The following is a 17,802-nucleotide window of genomic DNA, read 5'->3' on the forward strand; positions in this document are numbered from 1 at the left end:
CTAAAACCTGCAAAAAAGCCATGGAGTAAATGAACACTGTTGGGAAAGGCAGAGATCTCCTTTAATATTAGGGAACAAAACATCTAACACTGGCCCTGAAACACTGTGACTTTATACTACTTATTTTTATTATTTAAAACCAAAAAACAAACAAACAAACAAAACCCCACAAAAAACCCCGTCAACCAAAAAAACCCCACATCCCTCATCATAAATTCTCAATCCCTGGACTACAGATCACTCGCAAGCACATCCCAAAGAAGGGACATTTTAGAAGATGTATTTGTTATGACTGAACTCACAGCTGTGAGTGTCAGAGCAAGACTTAACTGCCCTACAGTCACAGGTTAACAGCTGGGATATCAAAGCACCTGGAATTGATGTTTTAATAGCAAATTAATCATGCTTTCCTCCACTCCATGTTTAAAGTGACTGGAAGTTTCTGTTTGACCTGAAACCACCAGACTGACATGAATAATAGAGGGAGGGGAAAAAAAAAAAAATCCTTTCTCTCACTTACTGTCCAAAATTACTGCCTCATTATCGCAAAAAACAGTTAAACCAAAGGAAAAAAGCCCCTTCCCCCATGTCTGGCAACATAGCCCCAGGCAGCAAATCAAGTGACAGCAGCTGCACACACTTAAGTCAAAGACAACAATGCATGTCAGGCAGCAGTAATTTCTCCTAGTCACGAGGACAGATTTATGTCCCAAAGTGCTGTAGCTGAGATGCCATCCATTTAGTCTTCTGATGCAATCCTGTCAAGAGCTGCTGGGTGGTAGTACGGGCTCTGAACTGCTCTCCCACTACAAATATTGACAAGTAATACTTGGCAATCCTTAGCATAACTGTACTGAAACATAAAACAGGATTTGAACACAGTTATTTGTTATTTCTTCTTCTCCATTTGCCAAAAGTATACTAGGAGGAAAATTATACATACGTAAATATGCTGTCAAACATGATAAAAGACTGATTTGCTTTAAGCATAATGGTAACCTATTCAAGAGCTTTACTGTACCAAACATGAACAGAAGGACTAAAGCAACTAATTTATTATTCAGAAGAGGTCGAACAAAGCAAAAGCTGCTTTCTAACAAGGAAATAATAAAAAAAAAAAGTCAGAAGGTTCAAATCCACATTAACTTATTCTTGTTTTTATCATTATTTTTACACTTTATTATCTGCAAATCTGTAGCAGATTAGACTACCACTGGAAATATATATCCACTACTACAGTAATCCCTGGAGTGAAAATCTCCCCTAGCTTAGACAGCGGGTGTAAACTGTTCCCCTTCAGATGAGTAATAGTGTCACAAGCACTGTGAGATTCTATACAGCTCACCGTAACTATGTTTTCAATCAGGTCACCTATCAAATTTGTCAGATGGGCAAACTTGTTCCCCTGAATGACCACCCAGAAAAAACATTCACTGAAAACAACAACAACAAAATAACAAACAAACAAATCCCAAACCTACTTCTCAGCACTCAGTCAGGCAGAAAGAGCCATCTGATTCACCTTCCAGAAGCTGTATATCTGTATTTCCTTATTAAGAGTAGCTTTACAGCTCGGACCTGTCTGAGGGCTTCCCAGGTGACTGTTACTGTTTCCATATATCTTAAAATTTACTGATTCTCAGCCTAGATATAGCAGCTGGCCAGTGCCAACATTTCATTTCTTCTGTACTTGCTAACAGCTATAATTTTTCTCTTCTAGGAACTCTCAAGTTTTAGTACCTCTTTCAAAAAGAAGCCTTCATTCAAAAAGGCTTGAAAACCTCAGATGAGTATGCTTGTTAGTTCTATTATAACATACCTACTCTAAATGCCTAAACTCTAAATTCCTTTTCACAATCCCATTACGGACGATTTCTCCTGTTCTCATTTTAAAAAGAGTTTCTACTCTCCAAGTCTTTGTGCCACCTCCCCACAAATTACTTTTATCTTAGCAAGCTCATCTTCCAAGCCTATATGCAGTAGGTCAGACAAAATCAGACAATATACCACCAGTCTTTCAAGGAATGACAAGGTTCTGATTAGAAGAGTTTTCTACTTATGGTACATGTAACAAACAAAATATTTACTTCATGCCAGAGGTATGAATATGTTGTCCTCATATCCCTTCATGCCATCCTCCCAAAGCACAACCTTGCCAATGTTACATGGAGGTTCTGTACACAAGGCTATGAGTATTCCAGCTATATCCCTTGCATGTCCAGTGGAACTTTCCAGATCACAATTTTAAGCATTTCCATGCCATGTGGGGAAGATCTAATGTGAGAGCTTCATGCTGTCAGTTCTCCTCCATGGGCATGTAGAAACAGGCATTTCCATGCGATAATCAAAGTGTCTCCAAGTGTCTCAAGTAGTCAGGCTACCCAGGGTCTAATGCTGTACCTGCCACATAGATGTAATCAGAGGAGTGGTGGCATGCTGAGGTTTTGTAACTGCAGGCTAGAGAGGGCATTCACACACGGGGTCTGACCTTTGGTGCAGGACAACAGTAAATTTCTCTCCTTTCTGCCAAATCCAGCCACCTTTCAAGTGGGTCTTACCTTTGAAAATGAATCACAGTTATCAGGGAATCCCCTGGAGGCCTCAGGCAGCTGTTCAAATCCAAAATTCATGTCTCAGTTGGCTGCATTAGCCAGGGATATTGTTAAAAATCTGTGGCTTATCTTTTAATAGAATGCAAGTTTATCAGAGAGGACTGTGAGCTGCTACAACTATTAATTCCTGCTCTATACAAGCCCTTCCTTTGGCATCCCTTACACACGATATTATTTTCTGTCATGTAGATCCAGTAATAGTAACTTGAGGCATGAGTAAATTCAAGCTAAAGAAACTCCAAAACATAAATAGAAATGCGCTGATTAAAAGTAAGTGAAACTTGCATTTGAGCTTCCACAATCAGAGAAATCAACAAGGATTTGGAGAACACTCACAGGAGTTCTGCCTAGCAGGTTGTTAAAACTGAAAGGCAAAAGAAAAGGAGTAAGGCTCAAGTTTCCAAACAAACTAACAATTTCAAAACCATAGCTCTAGCTAAAATGTTAGAGAGACAAGATGAAAAAAACACAAGCTCCCCCCTCTCCTGCCCCCAAAAATTAAATACAATGTGAGATTCTGGTTTACTTCTTTAATATAAATGAACTAAGGTGCAAGCTTCACTTTGCTCTTTTACAGTCTTAAAAAATACCACTTAAGACGTACGTACACTATTATATTAAATACAAGTTTGAGCAAGTATTTGCATACACAAAAGCATGATTTGCACATGCTGCTAGAGGAAGAAAACCAAAAAAAACCAAAAAAAAAAAAAACCAAACCAAAATAAACAAACAAACAAAAAAGGCATAATTTTCCAGATCTCTAATGTGGCTAAAAACAGATTTTAAAGGTAACGAACAAAAAGAAACAAATGAGAACTTACCACACTGAAATAAACCCTCCTCTGAACGGAAAGAAAATACAAAAGATCTACCCTTGAAACAGCAACTTCAGCACAGAACTGTTTGTTATTTGACTGATTTAGTGGCTATCATGATTAAGGACACACTATTCTGTAAGCATCCAAGAGGAATTATGATAAATAACATAGGAAAAAAACCAAAAGACCTCTCCTGCCAGACAGACCTTTGGGACATTTATTATGGGACGCTTTTCTGAGGGAAGATTTACTATTAAATATTATATGTTAAAAAATATATTACTTACATATTTACTTTTTTAAAAAAAAAAGGACAAACCATCTATTCTTCTCTTGGCTTTTGTGACTGGCAATTAATTACAGCCAACGTGACTGTCAGCAGAGATACAGAAGACAAGAACACTTCGAAATTGTGAATTAACACCATGGTTAACACATTTAATACAATGTAATGAAAATTTCTCATCCTTTCCGAAAATTTATAGTCACAAAGACCTGTCACTAGCTGCAGTAGAAGTCACTCTATCACAGAATCACACAATCATTAAGGTCAGAAGGGACCTTCGGAGATCATCTAGTCCAACTCCCCTGCCGAGGCAGGGCCACCTGGAACACGTTTCCCTATCTTCCTTTTGTTGCTGATATACTTGTAAAAGCAACATCTTGTAGAAGCAACAACTTGTAGAAGCATCCCTGCAGGCTCTGATGATGTTCCTACACTTCTCCCACTTGGCCTGTCCCTTTTTCCACCTCCCATAAATTTCCTTCTCGAGTTTAAGAACTCACAGAACTCATTCACACCTTTCACTTCCAGAAAGGGATACATTCCTTGTCTAAAATGTAACTGAAGCACAATTGGGAAAGATGGATCCTAAATTTCTGAAACAGATGTAGACTGGTAAGCAAGGTGGGAGGGGAAGCCAGTATTTAATAACAGGCTTTCAAGAGCTTCTCCCCTATACACGAGGCTTAGTTTTCAGAGACAATAAATTGCTCTTTGTGGTTTCTACAAGTCCACACACTCACAGTGGCAGGACCCAACTGCTAACACGCTGATACATAAACAACCGTTACTGACTTCTTGCCTCCCCATTTCTCTTCTCTATGCCCTTGATTCCCCAGGCAGTAAGTGCAGTTCCCCACTATTCCATGTGTGTTCCTACTTCACATACAGCAACGCAGGCCACCCAGATGCTGCTGCTGCAAGTTGAAAAACAGAGTTCTACCTGCTTCCCCAGTAAGGAAAGGGTCCTTCCTTCATGCATCCTCCCTACTACTTTAAGTTTGAATACACCTTGCAGCATCTGCCAACAGAAAAAAGAGTTATGGAAGGAAGGACAGACAGAGCAGTTAATGGGTATTGCTCCCTTCAGAAAACTAGGTAAAAAAAAAAAAAAAAAAAGAGGGGGAAAAAAAGTCCAACACCACCAGAAAAAAAAAAGTAAAAAAAAAAAAAAGTATCCCATGCACTGACATTAGCAGAACACGTTTTGTAAAGTCATTTTCTGTACTTCCTGAGCAATGCACAACTACTCCAAAACCACACCTTATGTCTGTTTCCTTGTCCATGGACTGTTTTACAGTAACATTTACAGAAACAGGGACATATCCAGGAAGATCAGCACCGCAGTCCCTTTCCTCTGTAGCCCCACAATCCACCATGTGCTGTTTCAACTGCCAGGTCTCATATTACTTCCTCCACTTCAGCACAGTGCCTCGCATACTGTTAGTCATGGATATAATCACACTGACACATAGCAGCTAAGGAATGAGAAGTTAAACCATATTCTTTGCCACAGGGCAGTGCTCTGCATGAATGTCCAAGAATCAGACACTATACCCAATTGCTAGTAGCCAAGGACACATACTAAGATGTTTAGAGACACAAACATCTCTCCTATACCAAACAGTGCCAGTGAGCTTGGGGAGCAACGGAACTTGTAAAAAAAATATAGACTAAGTATTCCTTGAGTGATCCAAGCAAATACAATGGCAAACTGGCCACCACAAAACCAGACTGCAAAATATTAATTTACTAGCAAACTTGATGATTAAAAAACCCCACAGATTCACCTTTTTCCTTTCTAGATCCTTTATCTTCATTAATAAGACTAAAAGCCATTTACGTAAGTTCTAATACATACTCTTACTGTGCCTTATTTCTCATTCAGAGTTTAAATGAACTTTAAATCACAATAAACCGCATAACAATATTCTATCTATAGAAAGTTTACTTCTACATTACAACAGTCCTAATGGTATCCATTTGTTGCAAGTTTACCTTAAGCTGGTGTGTAAAAAGTGTAATACAGACCCTCCTTCTTTATCTGAACAGTTCTGAAGTAAAGGCTGCAGATAATGTCTGTGCTACCACGCAGTATTAAGAAAGCTGTATTTATGGTGGCCCTGCTGTTGAAACAGAATCGTGAAATGCTATTTTAGCTGTGCTTAGTGTCTCAGTACTTCTGTGTTCACATGTAAACTTAACTAAGCCCGGTCCTGCACATACCCATGTGAAAATTCAGAGGACAGTCCATAGAAGCAAGCACAATTCATTCCTTCTTGCTGATCAGCACCAGTATGCAGCACTGTTTTAGTGTCCTCACAATATCATTCTCTCCCATTGATTCACCCAACCATGCCCAACTGAATACACATGCACTTGATCTGAACAAAGCTCTATTCATTCTTTCATGCTTTTGTAGAAGAAGGTATGCTTATATGCTTTAGAGACTATTGTCAGACAAACTCCACACTCACTTACTGCACAGATTCATCTACAGAATGGGGAAAACATTCCAGCTTGACAGAGCTATACCTTAGATCCTGCAACAGTGTCCTTACAGAAATGCACTATATTAACGTAAGTCTCCTGGCAACACTCAGGCTCCAGGGTAGCTTTTGAACATCAGAGTTACATGAAGACTTAGGTTCCATGAGATCTCTAAGGACAATTAAACCACTGTTCTGGTCAAATCAAGGGTAATATGAAAGATAAACCAAGTTGTCCAGGGCCTTTCCCACACAAGTTTTGAAAGTCTCCAAAGACAGAAGGTCCACAACCTCGTTCTCAGCAATATGCATGTTTATGTATGTAAAATAACATGTAATAATGACAACTATATATTTTATGTATTGATAATATTTCTATATGTATGTGTATGTGCATGCATAAATCATCTCAACAGCTGCCACTGTTTGCACTGTTTGTCCTCTTCCACCTTATCTTCAGCAACAGGAGCATGTTGACTCCTCCAGCACACTAAATGCTCTGACTTCAGAGTGGTAGGAGATCCTCTGTGCAGGCTTTCCAGATGCCAAAGAGCCACTCCATGATACTATGCTGCAGCCTTAGGGACATCGGTTCTTCTCAAAATCAGCATGCAACAAGCTACCGGTTGGGTGGAACAGTGATGCAGAGCAGCCCTTCAAAAAAGGATTTTGGGGTGCTGGTGGATAAGAAACTGAGCGTAAGCTGGCTTCGGTGTGCACTTGCAGCCCAGAAACCAACCGTGTGCTGGGCTACATCAAAAGGAGTATGACCGCTTGGAGTACTGTGTGCAGATCTGGTGCCCTCAACATAAGAAGGACATGGAGCTGTTGGAGCAAGTCCAGAGGAGGCCACAAGGATGATAAGGGGCTGGAGCACCTCCTGTATGAGGACAGGCTGAGAAAGTTGGGGCTGTTCAGCCTGGAGAAGAGAAGCTGTGTGGAGACCTCATAGCAGCCTTCCAGTACCTGAAGGGGGCCCAGCAAGGATGCTGGGGCCTACAAGGATGCAGCATCCTACAATGGATGCTGAACAGTCTCTACAGTTCATCAGGGACTGTAGTGATAGGACAAGGGGTAATGAGTTCAAATTTAAACAGGGGAAGTTCAGGTTAGACATAAGGAAGAAGTTCTCTACTGTGAGCATGGCGAGACACTGGAACGAGTTGCCCAAAGAACTGGTAAATGCTTCATCCCTGACAGTGTGCAATGCCAGACTGGCTGGGGCTTGAAGCAAACTGGTCTAGTGTGAGGCATCCCTGCCAATGGCAGGGGTGTTGGAACTGGATGATCTTAAGGTCCTTTCCAAGCATAACAGTTCTATGACTTTATGCAATGAGCCCAGAAAGTAAGCACATGCTCAGGCACTAGCTTGGAGCCTAGCAGCTATGTGGATCTCTTGGATTCAGGAAGATAGCCCAGCACAGAAACATGTTCATCTTGCATGCTCTCCTCTGAAGCAAGAGGGGGTACACATGAAAAAGTGATGCAAGCATGTGTTCTTGCTCACTGGGGGACAAGTGAACATGGTTCATAGACATCAGATACAAGACCAATGGCATCTTTTTCTGGAAACCTTTGACTCAAAGCAGAGCCATCTGCCAATGGGAACCAAGTGCAAAGGGGAAGTTTGCTCCAGAGTAGAACCAATTGTAAAGAGAGGCAGCCTGACACCCTGTTGTAATGGATTAAACATGGGAATAAGGCACAGAGATACATTTGTAGTTTAAGATCTCTAGAAACTATATACTTTTACATAAATAACCCCAACACTGCTTAGATATCTTTTAAGTGTTTTCTCAGTGCACCTCAAAATACCAGCTGCTAGATTCTGTTAAATACATCTGACTGTTCTCACTTCCCAGATCAAATTAAACTTAGACCTTCTAACATCTTTTCAATTTTTACTAAAACATTTTAATTATATACAGAAATAAATAATGTTCTATGGAGCCTAAGTATTTTTATGGAAGACCTTAAAGGTTCAAACAGCACTTCCATAGGCCATTGGAATGTCAGAAAGGTGCTTGTTTCTTACATGATGGGGGGAAAGCTTTCAACGAAAACAGCTTCAGCCCTCATGCTTAGCCAGATTTCTGCACCACACGCTTCCATGGTGGGTCCCATGGCAACAAAGGGTTTTTTTCTTACACAAGTATAGAATTCACACACAGACTTTGTTTTTAGACCTTTGTAAACCAAATCAGCAGCTATGCTGCCCTGAGCAGTTTCCTTCCTGACTGCTGCTGCCACTCATCATTTACATGCTTCTGCACTGGATCAGTTCTGCCTGTGTGGAATTGAGCTATTTTCTACAGCATCGGATATGTCCTGTGGAAATGGGTCTTGCAACAGTTCTTCTGCATTCAATATCCAGAACTGCTGCACACATCTGCCTCCACTACACAGAAGGAATGCAAAATGCTGCTCATTATGAAATAATTATCTTTTTCAAGGACAAGTATGCTACAATCCGATATTTTAAATCCGAAGAACTTCCTCCAATGGAGTTCAGTTGCCCTTTGAATAGCGTTCTGGGTTCTTCAGCTGCAAAGCCAGGCAGAGAAAGGTTAGGTTCAAAAAAAGTGTAAGAGATGAGAAAATACATAAAGTATCCTTTCACATGGACACTTTCCACTCAACTATTACTACTATTCTGGATTTACACACACCATACAATGCCAGATAAAGGACAGTCGCTGAAGAAGACTTCAAGTCATTCTTTTAGATCCCCAGTTCACGAAGTGGTTTGTCTATTGAGTTGATGTTAAGTCAAGTCTTGCATTTATTCATACACAAACACAGTAGCCAGCAGGTTGTTCCGGCACATAGCCACATGTTGTTCTGGCTTGCCTACACTCATTTGTTTGCCACAGGAGAGCTAGGAAGTTAACATTTCCCAGGACAGCACTAAAAATGGAAGCCAGTAATTTCCTAAGTTGTTCCAGCTTGCCTACACTCATTCATTTCTCACAGGAGAGCTAAGCAGTTAACATCTACCAGGCCAGCACTAAAGGCAGACGTCAGTAGTTTCTTATCCCCCATACTGGAGGAACTGAGCTGCTTCTGCCACGAATTCTAACACAGCCTGCTACTCCCTTGTTTGAAGATAAGCATCACTGTTAAAGCCCTAAAGCCTGCCTGATAGTACCACCTAAATAAAAAAATCCACCCACCAATTCAAGTTCAAAGACAACTGGTGATGGTGACTCTCCCTTAGGCATCTGTTGTAGAGGTTAGTCACCTCACTATTAAAGACGCATGGTGGTTTGGATTTGTCTGCTTGAACTTTAGTCAGTACTTCTACCTCTATACATCAAACCTTCCTGAACCCCAGATACATTACATGTCTGTGGTTACTTTTACAAGCTGTACCTGGAATCTTGCAAAATACAATCATGCCTGCCATTGCTTTTAATGTCCATCTCCTTTATTCCCTGAATCAGCTAGTTTATCTTTTTTTTTCCCTGGGAATTTTGACTAACCTGTCTGTCATTATTGATACTTTGCCATTTGTCTTTTATAAGTAACCACACCAAACAAGCACCTTCCTGAATCTCCTTCCCATTCTAGTAACTCCTTCAAGTTTAACACACAACTGAGCTCTGCAAACAACTCTTTACCGATGACCAGTCACAAAAGTTATAAAATTGCTCACTGAATTTGTTGAAAACCATACTTCTCACTTCTCAGTGAACATTCAGAAAACAGCACTCTATCCTTGTATGCAAAAAAGAAAAAAACAGGTGCTAAATGGACACAAGCATTTAACAAACATTAGTGGATCATTAAACACTAACATACTTCTATGATGACAGGCCTTTATGGCAAGCAGATCTTTTTTCATTCCTAAGGTACATAGCTTAAGCTATGCTACTCACAGATTTTCAGCCCTTGATTTTTTTAACATTTCTATCAACTCTTCTGAATGTTAAACCTCTAGCTTTTTTGATAACATGTTTACTGTCCCCTCTGCTATAGCCTTCTTACAGAAGTTTATTTCCACTTGCTTTGCCACTGAACTAGACATACTCTGTTAACTAACATCCTCCTTTTTCTCCTCAGTGAATGACAGGTGTAGGAGAGATGCAGTTCTCTGCCTGCCCACTATGACCATAGCTTACCAGGTTCACCTGTCAGGCTTTACATTCCAGGGCTGTGAAATACAAGATATTTCATTTCCATTACTGGGAGGAAATAACATAACTGAAAAAAAGGCAAGCTATGTAGCACATCACAGCCAAATTCCATTGCGGGCGGCAGCAGGCACACTTTGCTTTTGAATATAGGGAAAATTTTATCAGGCATATTAAAAATTCCTGTTTGTCACATACAGTTCTTTCTCCCAAAGACAGAAAGAATGTGACTATGAAATGAGTGTTCTATTTCTTCTTGTAGGAAAACATAGGCTGCTTGTTCAAAACAAATTTCAGAACCTGCAACAAGGGCTTGGGAGCAGCACACAGATTTATGACCATACAGAGTAGCAGGTTACCTAGCAACAGATGTAGTTTCTGCTTCAAAAATTGCTTCAGTAGCATCACGGTTTAAAGCCAGCCAGCAACTAAGCACCATGCAGCTGCTTGCTCACTCCCCCTCCCCAGGTGGGATGGGGAGGAAAATCAGAAGAATATAAACCCGCAGGCTGAGATGAGAACAGTTTCATAACTAGAAGTAAAATATAGTGATAATAGAAAGAATACCAACAATAATGATAATAGTAGGAAACAACAAGAGAAGAAATGAAAGCACAGAAAACCCAAATGATGCACAATACAATTGCTCACCACCCACTGACCAATACCCAGCCCGACCCAAGCAGCGATCTGCCCTTCTGGGTTACTCTCCCCAGTTTATATACTGGGCATGTTGTGCTGTGGTATGGAATACCCCTTTGGCTGGTTTGGGTCAGCTGTCCTGTCTCTGCTTCCTCCCAGCTTCTCGTGCCCCTCCTCACTGGCAGAGCATGAGAGACTGAAAAGTCCTTGCTCAGGCTAAGTGCTACTGAGCGGCAATTAAACCACTGGTGTTTCACCGGCATTGTTCTCAGACTAAAGCCAAAACGCAGCACTGCACCAGCCACTAAGAAAAAAATTAACTCTATCCCAGTCAAAACAAGGACAAGCAGTGTTCAAAATTGAAAGATACTTAAAAAAAAAATAAAAAAAATACTAGCAGTTGCACTTGGAAGCGTTTTGCCCCAAGCAGTTATTTTCTCTGAAGTTGCAGAAAGTATTTGCCAAGAGCAGATACACAGTATCAACACAGGCAATTGAAAGAAGACTGACAATGCTATAACACAGTGAGACTCTAATCTATTACTCCAACAAAAAAAGTTGCTGCTTTTGCAACTGTTGTCAGGAAATACACCTAAAATGACAGGCAATGTAATAAATTTTAGACTTTAAATCTTGTATCATCACCATCGCAAGTTGATTTGTTTGGAATTTCACCTGGACAGGATGTAATTTATCAAGTTTTCACGGAAATGCGTCACTAGTCAATGCAATCAAGTCACATATTTAAACATGTACATACAGATCACTGAAATCGATAACACTGAGCACGTTCTTGGAATTCCTGTGATGCGACTATTACACTGAAGTTGTAAATGCCAATTTACAAAATGGAGAAATATTAATTTCCAACATAAAGAAAAACTATAGCTAAACTATCCCCACAGAACCCAACAAGGGTGGGGGAATATGTGCTGTGCTTTCAAAATAATAACAACGATTCCCTCTGCAAAGCTTCCCAGTTGTAAACCAAGCTCCCAAGCTCAGCATTTTCCGGTGCTGTGTCTACAGTATTTTGCTAATATTTGCAGGGAACAAAGACTAAAAGATAGGAGAACATTTGCAACTGAGCAAATAGCTAAAATGTTTTCTTAAGGTACCTGCCAGTTGGAAACACAGTTATCATGGAAGTTGTCATGCTGTCATGCACAGGACTTCAAATGACTTCACCTTTGACACTGAACTAGGAGTCAGAGAAGCTATTACTGGACACATGACAAGTTGTCTCTTTTAAAACAGGCAGTCTGACTCAGGATGGCATCAGATTATTATTTTTATAATAGAAATCATATATATGAATATATATATTTGCATGTGGTATGCAGTCAGATATACGACAACTCCATACCATATGCAATGGGTCTGAGGCCACAACTTTGGGTCACAAGCACAGGGCTTCTCAAGTGACTCCAGGGCTCCTCAAACATGCTCTCAGAGACTGACATCCTGTCCTGCAGGAGCATGCCAACCTCAGAACCTTGCTACCACTCCTGAGGTTAGCACCGCACTATGCCCAGAGCCGAGCTAGGCACACCTGCCCCATCAGAAGGGAGGTGCGTTTGAAAGGACTGGGCACTACCGCTTCATGTGCCAACCTTGAACAGGTCTTGCCTGCCCCAAGATATTAAAAAGGGCCAGGCCATCCAGTGGAGCATGGTGGAGAGCAGCGGCGGCTCCAGATGCATTCAGATAGGAGCTACTCCCGTCACCAAAAATCCTCCAGCGGCTAACGCAGCCCCAGCCCTATTGCCAGATCTACGGGTGCAGGAACAGGACCACAACACTTACTTTATCTTTCGTGGCAGAGGGGACAGAGGTTGCCAGCTGCTTGGAGCCTTTGTTGAGCTTCTTGCTTGTTACATCGCGGCCACCGCCACCCTCGACCCTGATAAGCCGGTGCTTGGGGGAGATGTACTTCACGTCGGGCGGCGTGGCCGGGCGGCGCTCGCTGTGGCTGCGGAAGAGGTGCGGGGAGCCGGCTGCCCCGGCGGCGGGGGGCGCGGCACAGCATGACGAGGAGGAGAAAGCCTTGGGGGCCGCCTCGCCCAGGTCCTCGGGCACCGAGTAATCCGGGCGGCACATGGCACGCAGCTTGAGCAGCGAGGAGCCGGGCCCGCTGTAGGGGTCCTCGAAGTCGCGGTCTTTCTGCGCTCGGTAGGCGCGGAGAAGATCGCTGGTGTCGTCGCGCAGGCGGCGGCGCGGGAAGCCGGGCGAGGTGTGGTGGTGAAGGTGGAGGTGCGGCGGCCCGTCGGGGCGGGGCACGCTGCCGGCACCGTTCCGCTTCTCTCGGTAGTCGGGCCGCGGAGGCTGCGGGGGGCTCTTGGTCTTGTTATTGCCCAGGCTGAAGTACTTATTCAGCCATTTGGCCATCGTCTCCGCGGGCCGTGGCCCCTCAGCACCGCGCGCTGCCCCCGGCGCCCGGTGCGCCAGCCCCGCTCACCGCCGGCGCCCGCATGGAGAAGCAGGGCAGCGGGGCGGACCGAACGCCCCGCTCTGCACACACGCCGCTCTTCCGCCCCGCTTAGGCTCCCCTTGGCTTCCCGGCGGGACAGAACCGCTCCCGGCCCGGGCCCGGCGCTCCCCCGAGGCTCTCGCGAGCACAGCTCCGGCTCCTCGCAGCGGAGCAGCCCGGCCTGACCTCAGCACGCACCGGGGAGGAGGCCGCCGCAGCTGCAAGCAGGCCTCGGCCCGCCCACAGCCGCGGCCGGGGCGGGGAGAGCCGGCGGGGCCGGGCCGGGTAGCGGCGGGGCGGGACGGGCCGGGTTGGGGGTGGGGATCTGCAGTAGGGTCATCGCTCTCTCCCTTTGTAAGCACGGGGAGGGACTGGACGCGCAGCAGCAGCAACGATCGTGTGCGGGGCGCGGGTGTCGGTGCGGCCTCTGCCCGCGCTCCGTGGCAGAAGGGAGGCGCCGGGGCCACGGCGGCCGCGGCAGCACCGGGTGGGACGTGCCGCGTGAAGTGCAGGGGAGCGGCTACCACTGACAGGAGACCGCGGCCGCGGGTTTCTTTCGTTTCCCAGCTGGCTTCAGCTCCAGCAGCCTCTGTGTCTCCTGCAGCCTGTTGTCCGCAGGCGCCGGCACACTGCAGCCAGGGCGATGTGGGCTCAGCCATTGCCTACGCAGGTCGGGCTCGGGCTTTTCTAGAACAGCTACCAGTGTGTCTGTCACCCTTGGCCTCCGTGGGTAGGGGGTCTTTAGGCTGGGCGCAGGTGGCCCCTACCTAATGGCACCAAGCCCTAGTTTTGGCTAGGTTGGAGGGGGTGATCCTGCTCCTCTACTCTGGGTTCGTGAGACCCCACTTGCAGTACTGTGTGCAGTTCTGGTGATCTCAGCCTAAGAAGGACATGGAGCTGTTGGAGCAAGTCCAGAAGAGGCCACGAGCATGATAAGGGGGCTGGAGCACCTACCTCCCGTATGAAGACAGGCTGAGGAAGTCAGGGCTATTCAGTCTGGAGAAGAGAAAGCTGTGCAGAGACCTCATAGCAGCAGTACCTGAATGGGGCCTACAAGAATGCTGGAGAGGGACTCTTCATCAGGGACTGTAGTGACAAGAGGTAATGGGTTCAAATTTAAACAGGGGAAGTTTAAGTTAGATATAAGGAAGAAGTTCTTTACTGTGGGGGTGGTGAGGCACTGGAACAAGTTGCCCAAAGAAGTGGTGAATGCGCCATCCCTGGCAGTGTTCAAGGACAGGTTGGAGAGAGCCTTAGGCAACATGGTCTGGTGTGAGGCATCCCTGCCAATGGCAGGTGAGTTGGAACTAGTTGATCTCAAGGTTCTTTCCAACCCTAACCATTCTATGATGCAAAGCACACAGGGTATTGTGTATTTTGTTAGTAGGTGCCTTTCCCAGGTGTGTTCCTAGGTAAGAAGGGGTACAGTAAGTCAAATGCAGAGATGATACCTGTGCGAATCATGCCGCTCAGCTTGCATATTGCCAGGAGGGTTTGGAATCTTCTGGCCCACCATTTTTGCGACCAGTTAGTATTGGTCTGCCTTTCTCCATCTGCCCAAAGGTAAACATCTAATACAGCAGGTTTTCCCAAGTTCAGGTGATAGCCTTACCTGAATCTGTAGTCTTCATCCCGGTGCTGATTTTGTCTGGCCTCAGAGAAGGCTGGAGAGATTGAATATGCAGGTTGGGGTAGGAATATCCTTAGGCTGATGTCTCCAGGCCCACCTATGGCCTTTGCCACAATAAAGAAGTTCAGCAGACAAAAGAACTACCCAGGCCATAGCTTGGCCTGTGGTGCTTCAATTGTGCTTGCTGATCTGGAACAGCCAGCCTACGGTTCTGGCTATACTGCACAGGTGGAATTCTGCTTCAAATAAAGGGTGGAGAAGGCCTCACGATTAAATCTTTTGGAGGCTTCCTTCATTCAAAATTCAAACCCATCCATACTAGCAATAAAAAGTTATTTTACATTTTGGATCATCTTTTTCATCCCTTCAATTCAAAGTGCTCCAACTTATGACAGGGTTTTCCAGATCCCTTTTGTTTTATCAAGCCCATGAATGCAGAGACATGAGTAAGCTGGGGACTTGCAACACAGGAGTTCTTTTCATACAGGTCAAAGCTCTGCACAAGGACATTCCAGTTTCATCCGGAGCCATGGACATGTTCTTAACAGCAGAAGTCCTAACATGCTTTCTGCACAGAAGGATGGCCTGAAATTAGAACTGAGATGTAAACCCATTTTGAAGAGGGGATTTAGGCAATGCTTGCAGTGTTCGAAGAGTGATGTGAAGATGTCAGGAGCTAGTCACATTTGCACTGCTGCTTTTCATCATTTGGGAAATGGACATCTTCTTATCTTCCCTTTTTATATTCAGAATAGGGGAGGGAAGAGAAGAGGAACCTTTTAGCTACTTCTCACTGCCAGTCAGCAGTGCTCTGTTGCATTTTGGCAAGAACCTGTTTAGTTCTCTGTTGGCATTGCTGAAGCCAATCATCAGTATTGCCTGTAGCATATTTTACACACCTACCACCAGTCATGAGTTCTGAGGGCAGAATGAAGTCAGTTATCTTCATGAAGTAAAGATGGATTGGATTTTCATGTGAAGTTTTTATCTGGTTTTATGGACCATTTTAACCTTGCTCTTGGCTGCACATTCGCTCTATGAAGCTTCATTCTCTCTTTTGAATCATAGAATCATAGAATAGTTTGGGTTGGAAAGGACCTTAAAATCATCCAGTTCCAACTCCCTGCTATAGGTTGGGATGCCTCACTAGACCGTGTCACCCAAGACTCTGTCCGACCTGGCCTTGAACACTGCCAGGGATGGAGCATTCACCACTTCTTTGGGCAACCTGTTCCAGTGCCTCAGCACCCTCACAATAAAGAACTTCTTCCTTATATCTAACCCAAATGCAAAGGAATTCCTTGAGTTTGTTCATTAACATGCAGCTTGCTCATGGTAATGGTGTTGGTATGTTTTAGTGACCTCCTGAGGACAGAGCTCTTCCACTATGAATGCGGGGTTCAATTATAATTCTTTTCTGGCAGGACTTCCTACGGCATTGCCATCAGTTTGTGTGGGAAGAACAGCATGCTCCCTTTACTGGCTTGGGCAACTGGGAACATTTCTGCTTTTACACCCTCCGTATTGTTGTCACACCTCTGACTGGCACATTCATCCTGTCATACTTTAGGGGTTTTTTTTAGGTCAGTTTCTCAGCTGGAGCCTGAGAAGTGTCCTCTTTCTTGTCTGGCTAGTACTTGAGTCTTTCAGGGGGTTGCAAGACTCCCAACAGTTGCTGTTTCTAGGAATGGCATGTTCTAGGATCTTTATACAGGGGTGAGTTTTTACCTTGAAGCAAGATGAGTTTCAATTTCTTTGAAAATCAAAGGATCTCCTTACCCAGAAGTCTAGCAGCTCCCTAATTCCTGTTCTGCCAGTCTTTCCACCAAGAATTTGGCTCCAGCATGGGAGGGGGAAGAAGGGCCCAGGAGTACCTCAAACTCAGACCAACACTGTGCTTTGTGGCTTAATGAGGAACTACGTTTTCTCATCTGCATTGGCAGCTTGGAGTGACAAAATGATGACAATACAGGGCAGCTTCTCTAATATTTCAGATGTTCCCTTAATTTACTTACCATCAAATCTCAGCAATGTGGGAGGATAGAAAAAATGGGATACTGGATAACCCCAGGAAAAGCCAAACATGGGTAATACCTATGAATGAAAATTCCTCTATTTTCAAAGAATCTGCAAGATAGGCATAGCGGAGAAATGAGCTTAATATTTCTGTTGCCTCTGGAGTACGCCAGTCTCAGAGGTTGTTCCAGCCTGAGTCTTCAAGGACCACAGCACTCTTGGATGTGCACAGGCTGCTTTCCAACCCCAGTCTGTTAATGCAGGGTATACCTGCACCTGCAGAACTCTTAGTCTGTCTCCAAATGATTTTTACATGGCTTTTTCGAGGAACCACGCTTCATCTTTTCAGAGCTTTGACTGGAGTTATGAGTTATGGTTGGTTTGTTTCTGAGATGTTTCTTTACCAAATATAGGTTTGGCGGGATAGTGGTGAAAGAGAACTTCCTTAAAACTCTGTGAAGTTACAAAATGAAGTGTTACAATCCAAGTTGAACATCTTGCTTCTGCTTGGCTCTGCATCTCTTGTAGCAGAAATACCAAGAAAGGCTTTGTGATTTGTTCCATCTTAGAGAATGAGTAATAAAGAGATGCTTACCTCCACTGAGACCAAATGAAGAGCTGGCATTTGATACATGTGTATTATTGCACACAAGTAATTTATTTGTGTTGACAAGGTATGCACCCTCCTAATCATAATAAGTTAAAT

At 44.0% G+C, this 17,802-nt stretch overlaps 1 protein-coding gene across 1 annotated transcript in view; it reads right to left on the bottom strand.

Annotated features, from left to right (window-relative positions):
* The window catches only part of SHB (SH2 domain containing adaptor protein B), a 66,602-nt gene extending 52,883 nt beyond the window's left edge, over window positions 1–13,719 (bottom strand). Inside the window, exon 1 of the mRNA XM_030470862.1 lies at window positions 12,787–13,719. Coding sequence (XP_030326722.1) covers window positions 12,787–13,368 — 582 coding nt within the window. The 5' untranslated portion in view covers window positions 13,369–13,719. The remainder of the gene's footprint in view (window positions 1–12,786) is intronic.
* Window positions 13,720–17,802: the final 4,083 nt, after the last annotated feature.

Source organism: Strigops habroptila, chromosome Z (genome assembly GCF_004027225.2).
Source record: "Strigops habroptila isolate Jane chromosome Z, bStrHab1.2.pri, whole genome shotgun sequence".
NCBI lineage: Eukaryota > Metazoa > Chordata > Aves > Psittaciformes > Psittacidae > Strigops > Strigops habroptila.